We start from the raw sequence: 13,933 nt of genomic DNA, 5'->3' as shown, positions 1-13,933 counted from the left end.
GTTCTTGTACTGACGTTGCTTCCAGAGGCAGTTTGGAGATAGTTTAGTGCCTAATATAAGGGGATAAATACATAGTTTCCTGATCTTTCATATATCTCTCGGATATAGGACAGACACTTCAGAACAAATTTCCTTTAGATTTTTTTGGGGACTGACTATCTGTTGTTCCATGTAGTGAATCTGTTTTTCAAAGTGTTTCTATTGGCAAAAAGCAGTAATGCTAAATTCAATGTTTCATCCAATCTATTTTTTTTTTATACCTTAAGGGGTCTAAAAATTATGAATCAAATATCTAAATAATCATTGGTATGACCATCTTAACTCTTTGACGCCCTTTGATGTGACCAGTTTATTTTGGGATGCAATGTTCAGACATTCACAGAAGTGGTGACAGCATAACACAATCATCCAATGCGGAAAATATAAGCTACATTAGTCCTAGCGCTGAGATTGAGCTAATACAAGCGGTCATATTTATCTAACTCTCGGCTGACAGAAACCATAATATGAATTAGCTAATATAAATGACTATTTACAATTCATCACATCACGAGTGAGCTCACCATTGATCGAAATAATAGAGTAAAGCACTCTCTAAAAATCTAAAGTCATCCGACGATGGGTAGTTTGTGTACGCCGCCATGTTTGTTTTTTCGGGTCAACCAAAGATAAGAAGAGGAGACAAGATGAGTTTGGTCTGTTTTCAGTATGCATGTTGAAGGGGGTGTGTCATCTACCATCATTCACTTCCCTTCATTCACTTCTGGAAGTTTACTCGAAAGATGCGTGAACCATCCCTCACCTCATTTTATTATAACATCTTTGGTGTGACAGACATTTACATGACACCCAGAATGCATTGTATAATGTCAACAAACATGGTGCCACACATACAGTGGGGAAAAAAAGTATTTAGTCAGCCACCAATTGTGCAAGTTCTCCCACTTAAAAAGATAAGAGAGGCCTGTAATTTTCATCATAGGTACACGTCAACTATGACAGACAAGTTGAGGAAAGAAAATCCAGAAAATCACATTGTAGGATTTTTAATGAATTTATTTGCAAATTATGGTGGAAAATAAGTATTTGGTCACCTACAAACAAGCAGGATTTCTGGCTCTCACAGACCTGTAACTTCTTCTTTAAGAGGCTCCTCTGTCCTCCACTTGTTACCTGTATTAATGGCACCTGTTTGAACTTGTTATCAGTATAAAAGACACCTGTCCACAACCTCAAACAGTCACACTCCAAACTCCACTATGGCCAAGACCAAAGAGCTGTCAAAGGACACCAGAAACAAAATTGTAGACCTGCACCAGGCTGGGAAGACTGAATCTGCAATAGGTAAGCAGCTTGGTTTGAAGAAATCAACTGTGGGAGCAATTATTAGGAAATGGAAGACATACAAGACCACTGATAATCTCCCTCGATCTGGGGCTCCACGCAAGATCTCACCCCAGAACCACACGGGGGGACCTAGTGAATGACCTGCAGAGAGCTGGGACCAAAGTAACAAAGCCTACCATCAGTAACACACTACGCCGCCAGGGACTCAAATCCTGCAGTGCCAGACGTGTCCCCCTGCTTAAGCCAGTACATGTCCAGGCCCGTCTGAAGTTTGCTAGAGTGCATTTGGATGATCCAGAAGAGGATTGGGAGAATGTCATATGGTCAGATGAAACCAAAATAGAACTTTTTGGTAAAAACTCAACTCGTCATGTTTGGAGGACAAATAATGCTGAGTTGCATCCAAAGAACACCATACCTACTGTGAAGCATGGGGGTGGAAACATCATGCTTTGGGGCTGTTTTTCTGCAAAGGGACCAGGACGACTGATCCGTGTAAAGGAAAGAATTAATGGGGCCATGTATCGTGAGATTTTGAGTGAAAACCTCCTTCCATCAGCAAGGGCATTGAAGATGAAACGTGGCTGGGTCTTTCAGCATGACAATGATCCCAAACACACCGCCCGGGCAACGAAGGAGTGGCTTCGTAAGAAGCATTTCAAGGTCCTGGAGTGGCCTAGCCAGTCTCCAGATCTCAACCCCATAGAAAATCTTTGGAGGGAGTTGAAAGTCTGTGTTGCCCAGCGACAGCCCCAAAACATCAATGCTCTAGAGGAGATCTGCATGGAGGAATGGGCCAAAATACCAGCAACAGTGTGTGAAAACCTTGTGAAGACTTACAGAAAACGTTTGACCTGTGTCATTGCCAACAAAGGGTATATAACAAAGTATTGAGAAACTTTTGTTATTGACCAAATACTTATTTTCCACCATAATTTGCAAATAAATTCATAAAAAATCCTACAATGTGATTTTCTGGATTTTTTTTCTCAATTTGTCTGTCATAGTTTACGTGTACCTATGATGAACATTACAGGCCTCTCTCATCTTTTTAAGTGGGAGAACTTGCACAATTGGTGGCTGACTAAATACTTTTTTCCCCCACTGTATCCTCCAAACACCGGCTTCTCGGGTATTATCACTTAATTGGAACTCACGTGTTAAAAAGTTTAAACAATCCCATATGTTATTTACATTTAGTCATTTAGCAGACGCTCTTATCCAGAGCGACTTACAGTTAGTGAGTGCATACATTCATTTTTTTCATACTGGCCCCCTGTGGGAAACAAACCCACAACCCTGGCGTTGCAAGCGCCATGCTCTACCAACTGAGCTACAGGGGACTGTAAGTTATCTTAGAACCACCCCTCCACAAAAAAAAAAAAAATGCAGCTTCTCAAGCATGTTTTTTCCAGAGAAAAAGTTTGCCTACTTGCATGAAGAATATGGAATTGTGTTTAATTCCCCAGCTGTCACACCCTGGCTCTGGGACTCTATATGTTGAGCCAGGGTGTGTTCATTCTATGTGTTAGATTTCTATGTTGGTAGTTCTAGTTGTGTTTATTTCTATGTTGGCTAGAGTGACTCCCAATCAGAGGCAACGAGTGTCAGCTGTCGTTGGTTGTCTCTGATTGGGAGCCATATTTATACTGTCTATTTTCCCTTTGTGTTAGTGGGTTCTTGTTCCGTGTTCGGTCATTGTTACCGTGGACTTCACGTGTCGTTTCTTGTTTTGTTGATTGTGTTCTATTCTCACTAAAGATAATAAAGTTAAACATGTTCGTTCATCACGCTGCGCCTTGGTCTGTTCAATACGACGATCGTGACAGAAGAACCCACCAAGTAAGGACCAAGCAGCGTGTCCCGGGGCAGAACTTGGACTGGACATGGGAGGAAGCGCCGGGAAAGGCCCTGGCGAAAGAGGAGCAGCGGCGTCAGCAGTGTCAACGTCGGACAGGCGATAGGCAACCCCAGAAAATGTTTAGGGGGGGGGGCACACGGCATGGACGACGGGGCTGACTGAGGCAGAAAAGGGGCGGATTCAGAAGGCCACCAGGTTACGGGGGCCACTGGTCAAAGCAGGGAAGGAAGGTGTAGAGGCACGGCGAGAGGTACTGGGGTGTCTTACCAGTCCGGTCCGGCCCGTTCCAGATCCCGAGGTAGAGCCAGTGGTGTGTGTCCCCAGTACGGTCCGGCCTGTTCCGGCCCCTCGCACCAAGTGTACGGTGCGCGTCGCCAGCCCGGTCCGGCCTGTCCCTGCTCCTCGCACCAAGCCTACGGTATGCGTCGCCAGCCCGGTCCGGCCTGTCCCTGCTCCACGCACCAAGCCTACGGGGTGCGTCGTCAGCCCAGTCCGGCCTGTTCCTGCTCCACGCACCAAGCCTACGGTGTGCGTCGCCAGCCCAGTCCGGCCTGTCCCTGCTCCACGCACCAAGCCTACGGGGTGCGTCGTCAGCCCAGTCCGGCCTGTCCCTGCTCCACGCACCAAGCCTACGGGGTGCGTCGTCAGCCCAGTCCGGCCTGTTCCTGCTCCACGCACCAAGCCTACGGTGTGCGTCGCCAGCCCAGTCCGGCCTGTCCCTGCTCCACGCACCAAGCATACGGTGTGCGTCGCCAGCCCGGCCCGGCCTGTCCCTGCTCCACGCACCAAGCCTACGGGGTGCGTCGTCAGCCCAGTCCGGCCTGTTCCTGCTCCACGCACCAAGCCTACGGTGTGCGTCGCCAGCCCAGTCCTGGCTTGTCCCTGCTCCACGCACCAAGCCTACGGGGTGCGTCGTCAGCCCAGTCCGGCCTGTTCCTGCTCCACGCACCAAGCCTACGGTGTGCGTCGCCAGCCCAGTCCGGCCTGTCCCTGCTCCACGCACCAAGCATACGGTGTGCGTCGCCAGCCCGGCCCGGCCTGTCCCTGCTCCACGCACTAAGTCTACGGTGCGCGTCGCCAGCCCGGCCCGGCCTGTTCCTGCCACTCGCACCAAGTCTACGGTGCGCGTCGCCAGCCCGGCCCGGCCTGTTCCTGCCACTCGCACCAAGCATACGGTGCGCGTCGCCAGCCCGGCCCGGCCTGTTCCTGCCACTCGCACCAAGTCTACGGTGCGCGTCGCCAGCCCGGCCCGGCCTGTTCCTGCCACTCGCACCAAGTCTACGGTGCGCGTTGCCAGCCCGGCCCGGCCTGTTCCTGCCACTCGCACCAAGTATACGGTGCGCGTCGCCAGCCCGGCCTGTTCCTGCTACTCGCACCAAGTCTACGGTGCGCGTCGCCAGCCCGGCCCGGCCTGTTCCTGCCACTCGCACTAAGCCAGGGGTGCGAGACGTCAGCCTGGTAAGGCCCGTTCCTCCTCCACGCACCAAGCCAGGGGTGCGAGTCGTCAGCCTGGTAAGGCCCGTCCCTCCTCCACGCACCAAGCCAGGGGTGCGAGTCGTCAGCCTGGTAAGGCCCGTTCCTCCTCCACGCACCAAGCCAGGGGTGCGAGTCGTCAGCCTGGTAAGGCCCGTTCCTCCTCCACGCACCAGGCCAGGGAGCGCGTCGTCAGCCTGGTAAGGCCCGTTCCTCCTCCACGCACTAAGCCCGGGGTGCGCGTCGTCAGTCCAGCACAACCCGTGCCTGGGCCACCGGTGCCTGGGAAGGTACCGGTCAACTGCTCCACTACGGAGCTCAAGCTAACCGCTCCTGCTACGTCCAGTTCAGCTCCAGCCAGCGGGGCCAGACTGGACCAGGGGCGCTATGGGGGGTTTATTGGAGGGTGGTGGTCAAGGCCGGAGCCAGAACCGCCGCCGAGGAGGTATGCCCGCCCAGCCCTCCCCTGTTTTGCTCTAGTTGAGGCGCGGTCGCAGTCCGCGCCTTTAGGGGGGGGTACTGTCACACCCTGGCTCTGGGACTCTATATGTTGAGCCAGGGTGTGTTCATTCTATGTGTTAGATTTCTATGTTGGTAGTTCTAGTTGTGTTTATTTCTATGTTGGCTAGAGTGACTCCCAATCAGAGGCAACGAGTGTCAGCTGTCGTTGGTTGTCTCTGATTGGGAGCCATATTTATACTGTCTATTTTCCCTTTGTGTTTGTGGGTTCTTGTTCTGTGTTCGGTCATTGTTACCGTGGACTTCACGAGTCGTTTCTTGTTTTGTTGATTGTGTTCTATTATCACTAAAGATAATAAAGTTAAACATGTTCGTTCATCACGCTGCGCCTTGGTCTGTTCAATACGACGATCGTGACACCAGCGGAACATTCATTAAAAGTTTACTTTACTTTACATGGGGATTGATATATCAGATAAACATCACTTTGTGCTATGTTTGTTGCATTATTCTAACCACTGGTTGATGTGTGCTGCTAAAATACAATAACATTTGGAATGCTAGTGTATGTTGTTGCTGTATGTGTCTTGCTGGAGTCAAATTCAATTTCCCCTTGTTGGATTAATAAAGTTTATTTGATTAAATTCTAAATTGGCTAGAAAGGTCTTATGTTACAAAAAAGTAATGGAAAAGCAATTGAATACAAGTGAGCAGCTACCATAATCACAGAAGAAGCACTGATACAGCAGTATGACCAATCATGCTACTCCTGCTAGCTGTAAGCATACAGTATACCAAAACAATGGCTGAATATAACTATTAGAATGATATCATATTGGCCTGTAACAATACAGGTCCTACAGTAGGACCAATGCCAGAGCTAATTTTGGTATGCTATGCATTCTAGCTGTAAACAGACACTAAATCAATACCTGGATATCAGTATTAGAATGATATCATACTGGCCTATGACAACACTATACTACTGTTCTTTTGCTGAACTCCAAATGTTTGCCAAGACGACTCAACTAAGTGCAGGCTCTGTGAAGTCATGACACCTCTGTCACCAGGATGATACTGCAAAGGGAACCTGATAGGCCAGAAATAACTGTCACAACTTAAGGCAGAAACTTTACCACAGCTAGGCTACATCCCAAACGGCACCCTATTCCCTATTTAGTGTACTATTTTTGAGCAGGGCCCATAAAAGTAATACACTATACAGGGAATAGGGTGCCATTTAGGATACATACCTAGTCCCACATCACACTTCCTAGCTGCACAGATTGTCCTGCCATGTGAATAGACAACCCCATTCAAAGAGTCCTTTCCGTCAAATCAGCACCATGGACAGCGGCCAGAGTTATAAACAGAATACATTTACATTTACATCATTTAGCAGATGCTCTTATCCAGAGCAACTTACAAATTGGTGCATTCAACTTATGATAGCAAGTGGGACAACCACTTTTTATTTTATTTATTTTTTATGGGGGGGTGGGGGAGGGGGGTAGAAGGATTACTTTGATACTATTCCAGGTATTCCTTAAAGAGGTAGGGTTTCAAGTGTCTCCGGAAGGTGGTCAGTGACTCTGCTCTGCCTGTTATTTCCCCTTCCCCATGAGAATGGAAGAACATTTTTAATAGTGGACTTTTAACCATTTACTTACTTTGTGATCATGTAAAAATGAACATTACTTAAATGTATTGTTGTTTATATTATTGTTGGAGTGGGTATCAATATCAAGGCTATTCTAAAGAGTTGAGTCTACAATCTAGGCTAGTCTATACATTGTAAACATCACAGGTTGTAGTGATATAGCTCTACACCTGTTAACACCCCCAGCATGTACACACATATGTCTATGAATATCAGTGAGGTAATAGGATCTGCAAATAGCTTGAATATTTTGTACATACATTCCTTTACTTGAGTGAGTGGCAATTCATCATCAATAGGCTCGCGGCCTGCACTTTCAGCTATCAATGCTAGTGATTGATAGTACATAACAAACCTGAAACCAGCAAAGTTGTTGTAAAATGCCAATTTAATTTTGGTATTACTAGTTATTATGGTCGTTTATGTTTGCCATGCATAGGTCTACAGTGCTGATTCGCGTTTGAAATAGGCTTATTGTCGTCATGTTTATCTCGACATGTAGCCTACTCACTGTACACTGTGAAATTATTAGGAATCTTAGCTTGGCCTAGTGTGTATTTTATTGTATGAACTGATCTCACGTGTAATAATGGATATGGCGGAAACCGTTTTCTAATAACAATAATAAACAATTAATGAAGCATGGGCATGGCAAGTGGGGATGCTGAAGGTTGAGACATCCAAACTCACCTAGGACGAAAAAAGGGAGCTCGGTGTTTTCTAGATCGTCCACGACGACTATTTCCCCCGGAAAATCATTTCTGACGGTGAACAGAAGCTTGGGCTCGGAAGCCGATGGACTATGCATGATGCTCAGGTCATTTTCCCTCAAAAACGGCAGTGCAGACACCGTGACGCTTTTCATTTTGCATTCCATATCTTGGGAATGGTCCTCGTCGGCATTCAAACCTTGAATATTAGCAGCTTTGAAGGCACAAATCCATGCGAGCGAGAAAAGCAATCTCAGACCCATCATCATGCCCGGCATCACTGCTGCTTCGTATCCCCCTCTAGTCTCTGTTCAAACTAGCTTCACTTCAATACGGGCTGCCTGCAGGAGGAAGAGGAGCAAGGGGGATGAGCTTGCAAAGCACACATTTCCGGGTTGCTGAGCGCAGAAAATAAACGCCTCTTATTTCGCATAAATCCCCAAATGCTCTGTCACATGGTTAAATATTATTTTTGATAATTTCAATGCTGTTTAGGAGTGTGATTGCGGGGAAGGAAAATAGACCCAGCACTACTGACCCCAATATTGGAATTGTCCACATCAAGCCATTGGAAATGCTGCTCAACTGTCTGGGAGCCCACTAGACTAGCGCAGTATGAGATACTGTTCATTCGCGCCAAAATGTTCATAGGTGTTTATTATAGGCTTCAGTTATAACATGTATTTATTTAGTCGTCTTTTGTATTTGTATTTGTTGACTACAGTGTAAATATATTTCTTCATGAAAAAATATGAAACTTTGAATAAGTAGGCATACACGTGTATGTTAAGGCTACAGCAGTATTTGTCTAAAAACATATGAGAGACAAATCTGCATATCATAAAGGTTAAACACATCATATCAAAATCCCCAAATAAGATCAGACAGTCACCATCTGCCTCCACATATTGTGAGGATTTGCAATGGTCCAAACAAACTGTCAGTATTAATCTGAAAACATCAGCCTTATGTTTTATTACAGAATCTGCCTTCTCAATAAACCCAGAGGTAACTCCAGTATGCTAGGTCACCCAAAATGAAAATAGTAAATTATGGATTACCCTACCCCTTGCTGTCATTGAAACATGAAAAGTAAACAATCAATGAATATCAGGAGGACTGGATGGAATAAACACTGCATAACTCAAACTATCACAGACACCATGCATATATTAATGCGATGGTTGCAAGAGACTTGCAAGAGAGTGGAGTCATCAATATTCATTAGGAAATAAAGTTTGCATGGGGTTTTGCACAGCCTCTAGTCTGATAACCATGGCAGTAGAAAGAAAGAGAGCATCTGAGTGGCAAGTGGCAGGTGCAGAGAGAGAGAGAAGGCACAAAATCTGATTCTAAGAATGATCTCCCTGTGTAATATTGAGCTCCTTCCAGCAGTCGAGCAAGGCTTTAGCAAACTGTATAGCGGTTCTGTCATTAAAGGCCACACAATTGTTTTCCAGCTGTTACCTGCAACATAATTGAGCTCTCAGGGTGGGAGAGAGCGAGACAGCACCATCACAATCACCATCTCAGATTCTATGATATCCCATCTTTTTGGGTGATCTTTCAGCAGCACATGGCTCATGGGCATGTTATTGCGGTCTACAGTGTCTACTGTATGTCCCCAAATGGAACCCTATTTCCCTATATGGTTCACTACATTTGACTAGAGCCCTATGGGCCCTTGTCAAACATAGTGCACTATAAAGGGAAAAGGGTGCCATTTGGGAAACAGTCAGTTTGTGGATTATTGTTGTCCTCATATTGATACACCCCTGGAGATGAGCAGCACCAGCATCAGGTTTTTATTTTCTTCCCTAACACTCTGGAGTGTCATAGATCCGGTTATTAAGAGATATTTAGTTATTGAAATGAATCTGGGAGATGAAAATACTATTTTTCCAGTATAGGAATTAGTCATTTGTGTGCTTGCTATAATGAGCTAATTTGATTTTATGCTCAAACCTTCACCTATACATTAGGCTACTCTGTTCTCATAGAAATCACATGGTTGTTTACATGGTTAGTTTTGACTGCCAAATACATTGAGTGTGCTTCATTTGCTATCAAACCCACATCTACACCTCAACTTCTTCACATACTGGGCAGCAAAATGTGTGGCCAACAGTTATTGTATTTAGCTGAAAAACTACATAAAAGTGCCTTCGGAAAGTAATCAGAACCATTCTTAAATGGAAGAAGTTTGGACCCACCAAGACTCTTCCTAGAGCTGGCCGCCCGGCCAAACTGAGCAATCGGGCGAGAAGGGCCTTGGTCAGGGAGGTGACCAAGAACACGATGGTCACTCTGACAGAACTCTGGAGTTCTTCTGTGGAGATGGGAGAACATTCCAGAAGGACAACCATCTCTGCAGTACTCCACCAATCAGGCCTTTATGGTAGAGTGGCCAGACGGAAGCCTCTCCTCAATAAAAGGTACATGACAGCCTGCTTGGAGTTTGCCAAAAGGCACCTAAAGACTCTCAGACCATGAGAAACACGATTCTCTGCTCTGATGAAACCAAGATTGAATTATTTGGCCTGAATGCCAAGCGTCACATCTGGAGGAAACCTGGCACTATCCCTTTGGTGAAGCATGATGGTGGCAGCATCATGCTGTGGGGATGTTTTTCAGCGGCAGGGACTGGGAGACTAGTCAGGATTGAGGGAAAGATGAACGGAGCAAAGTACAGAGATATCATTGATGAAAACCTGCTCCAGGGAGATCAGGTTCACCTTCCAACAGGACAACGACCCTAAGCACACAGCCAAGACAACGCAGGAGTGGCTTCGAGACAAGTCTCTGAATGTCCTTGAATGAACTTGAACCCGATCGAACATCTCTGGAGAGACCTGAAAATAGCTGTGCAGCAACGCTCCCCATCCAACCTGACAGAGCATGAGCGGATCTGCAGAGAAGAATGGGTGAAACTCCCCAAATACAGGTGTGCCAAGCTTGTAGAGTCATACCTAAGATGAATCGAGGCTGTAATTGCTGCCAAAGGTGCTTCAACAAAGTACTGAGTAAAGGGTCTGAATACTTATGTAAATGTGATATTTCCATTTTTTTTTTTTTTTACATTTGCAAACATTTCTAAAAACCTGTTTTTGCTTTGACATTATGTTGTATTGTGTGTAGATTGATGAGGGGGGGGGACTATTTAATCAATTTTAGAAAACAGCTGTAACGTAACAAAATGTGGAAAAAGTCAAGGGGTCTGAATACTTTCCGAATGCACAGTATAATCACAATGTCCTATGGGTCTTGAACTATTTTGGAGTAAAATAAGCAAAATCCTTGAAACACCTAAAAATAAGGATAGAACTGAATTCGGTATTTCAGATCTTTAACTGTCTTAAAGCTCACTGTCCTCACTATAAGAGGGTATGATCCTAACTGCTCAACTAAGCTACTTTCGGCGACATAATGTCCCTGTGTCCATTGCCTGTGAATGTCAGTGAATATGTTGGCAAAAACATTCACAAAGGCCATCATTTAACATAATTATACATGTTTTACATTGAGCATGATATTGCCCTGAAAAGTAGCCTAACTGCACAACGTTGCCCTGAGGCAACACAAAAGGGTAGCCTAACTGCTCAAGGTTGCCCTGAGGCAACAAAAATAAAATATACGGTACCAGTCAAAAGTTTGGACACACCTACTCATTCAAGGGTTTTTCTTTATTTTTTACTATTTTCTACATTGTAGAATAATAGTGAAGACAACAAAACTATGAAATAACACATATGGAATCATGTAGAAACCAAAAAAGTGTTAAACAACTCAAAATATATTTTAGATTTTAGATTCTTCAAATAGCCACCTTTTGCCTTGATGACAGCTTTGCACACTCTTGGCAGTCTCTCAACCAGCTTCACCAGGAATGCTTTTCCAACAGTCTCGAAGGAGTTCCCACATATGCTGAGCACTTGTTGGTTGCTTTCCCTTCACTCTGCTGTCCAACTCATCCCAAACCATCTCAATTGGGTTGAGGTCGGGTGATTATGGATGCCAGGTCATCTGATGCAGCACTCCATCACTCTCCTTCTTGGTCAAATAGCCCTTACACAGCTTGGAGGTGTGTTGGGTCATTGTCCTGTTGAAAAACAAATGATAGTCCCACTAAGTGCAAACCAGATGGGATGGCGTATTGCTGCAGAATGCTGTGGTAGCCATGCTGGTTAAGTGTGCCTTGAATTCTAAATAAATCACTGACAGTGTCACCAGCAAAGCACACCCACACCATAACACCTCCTCCTCCATGCTTCACGGTGGGAACCACACATGCAGAGATCATCCGTTCACCTACTCTGCATCTCACAAAGACACAGCGGTTGGAACCAAAAATCTCACATTTGGACTCATCAGACCAAAGGACAGATTTCCACTGTTCTAATGTCCATTGCTCGTGTTTCTTGGCCCAAGCAAGTCTCTTCTTATTATTGGTGTCCTTTAGTAGTGGTTTCTTTGCAGAAATTCGACCATGAAGGCCTGATTCACGCAGTCTCCTCTGAACAATTGATGTTGAGATGTGTCTGTTACTTGAACTCTGTGAAGCATTTATTTGAAATTTTCCGGATTGATTGACCTTCATGTCTTAAAGTAATGATGGACTGTCGTTTCACTTTTCTTATTTGAGCTGTTCTTGCCATAATATGGACTTGGTCTTTTACCAAATAGGGCTATCTTCTGTATACCAACCCTACCTTGTCACAACACATTTGATTGGCTCAAACATATTAAGAAGGAAAGAAATTCCACAAATTAACTTTTAACAAGGCACACCTGTTAATTGAAATGCATTCCAGGTGACCTCATTAAGCTGGTTGAGAGAATGCCAAGCGTGTGCAAAGCTGTCATCAAGGCAAAGGGTGGCTACTTTGAAGAATCTCAGATATAAAATATATTGGTACTGTATGTCAAAACTAAATATGTTAAAATCCTATCAAATATTGTTCTTTAGAGGTTCCTACACAAGTACATATTTTTCTTTTTCAACATGCAAAATAATGAAATGTAGCTGACCCTTTGCTCACACCATGCGCTGACGTCGCTCTGTTTCCTGAAAAAAATGCTCCTTCCCCAATTGTTACATCATGCCAACTTCTGCATCTCATTGGATTGTTTACATTTTTGTCATTTAGCAGACGCTCTTATCCAGAGCGACTTACAGGAGCAATTAGGGTTAAGTGCCTTGCTCAAGGGCACATCGACAGATTTTTCACCTAGTCGGCTCGGGGATTAGAACCAGCGACCTTTCGGTTACTGGCACTACGCTCTTAACCACTAAGCTACCTGCCGCCCCGGCATGTTTACAAACATGACATCACTTATTGTCATGTGTAGGCATTTAAAAAATAAGAATATTATCACGTTTCAGGTATAAATGCATGGCTGAATTGGCCCATTGCGGCAGAGCCTGTAGCAAAAATAATGAAAGCCTATAGTTACAGCAATTCATTTACATTTACATTTACATCATTTAGCAGACGCTCTTATCCAGAGCGACTTACAAATTGGTGCATTCAACTTATGATAGCAAGTGGGACAACCACTTTTTTTCATCTTTTTTTATGGGGGGCTGGGGGAGGGGGGTAGAAGGATTGCTTTATACTATTCCAGGTATTCCTTAAAGAGGTAGGGTTTCAAGTGTCTCCGGAAGGTGGTCAGTGACTCCGCTGTCCTGGCGTTGTGGGGGTGCTTGTTCCACCATTGGAGTGCCAGAGCAGCAAATAGTTTTGACTGGGCTGAGCGGGAACTGTGCTTCTGTAGAGGTAGGGGAGCTAGCAGGCCAGAGGTGGATGAATGTAGTGCCCTAGTTTGGGTGTAGGGTCTGATCAGAGCCTGAAGGTAAGGAGGTGCCGTTCCCCTCACAGCTCCGTAGGCAAGCACCATGGTCTTGTAGTAGATGCAAGCCTCAACTGGAAGCCAGTGGAGTGTGCGGAGGAGCGGGGTGACATGAGAGAACTTGGGAAGATCGAACACCAGACGGGCTGCGGCGTTCTGGATATGTTGTAGGGGTTTAATGGCACAGGCAGGGAGCCCAGCCAACAGCGAGTTGCAGTAATCCAGACGGGAGATGACAAGTGCCTGGATTAGGACCTGTGCCGCTTTCTGTGTAAGGTAGGGTCGTACTCTGCGAATGTTGTAGAGCATGAATCTGCAGGATCGGGTCACCGCTTTGATGTTAGCAGAGAACGACAGGGTGTTGTCCAGGGTCACGCGAAGGCTCTTTGCACTCTTGGAGGAGGACACAATGGAGTTGTCAACCGTAATGGCGAGATCATGGAGCGGGCAGTCCTTCCCAGGGAGGAAGAGCAGCTCCGTCTTGCCGAGGTTCAGCTTGAGGTGGTGATCCGACATCCACACTGATATGTCTGCCAGACATGCAGAGATGCGATTCGCCACCTGGTTATCAGA

General features: G+C 45.6%; 1 protein-coding gene across 9 annotated transcripts in view; it reads right to left on the bottom strand.

Annotated features, from left to right (window-relative positions):
* Positions 1–7,858, bottom strand: part of LOC121535208 (astrotactin-1) — a 304,191-nt gene extending 296,333 nt beyond the window's left edge. For all 9 annotated transcript variants that reach the window (XM_041842034.1, XM_041842037.1, XM_041842035.1 and 6 more), the window contains exon 1: positions 7,491–7,858. In XM_041842034.1, the coding sequence (XP_041697968.1) occupies positions 7,491–7,788 (298 nt within the window). In that variant the 5' untranslated portion in view covers positions 7,789–7,858. The remainder of the gene's footprint in view (positions 1–7,490) is intronic.
* Positions 7,859–13,933: the final 6,075 nt, after the last annotated feature.

Source organism: Coregonus clupeaformis, chromosome 21 (genome assembly GCF_020615455.1).
Source record: "Coregonus clupeaformis isolate EN_2021a chromosome 21, ASM2061545v1, whole genome shotgun sequence".
Classification (NCBI taxonomy): domain Eukaryota; kingdom Metazoa; phylum Chordata; class Actinopteri; order Salmoniformes; family Salmonidae; genus Coregonus; species Coregonus clupeaformis.
This window is presented reverse-complemented; position numbering and strand designations above follow the sequence as displayed.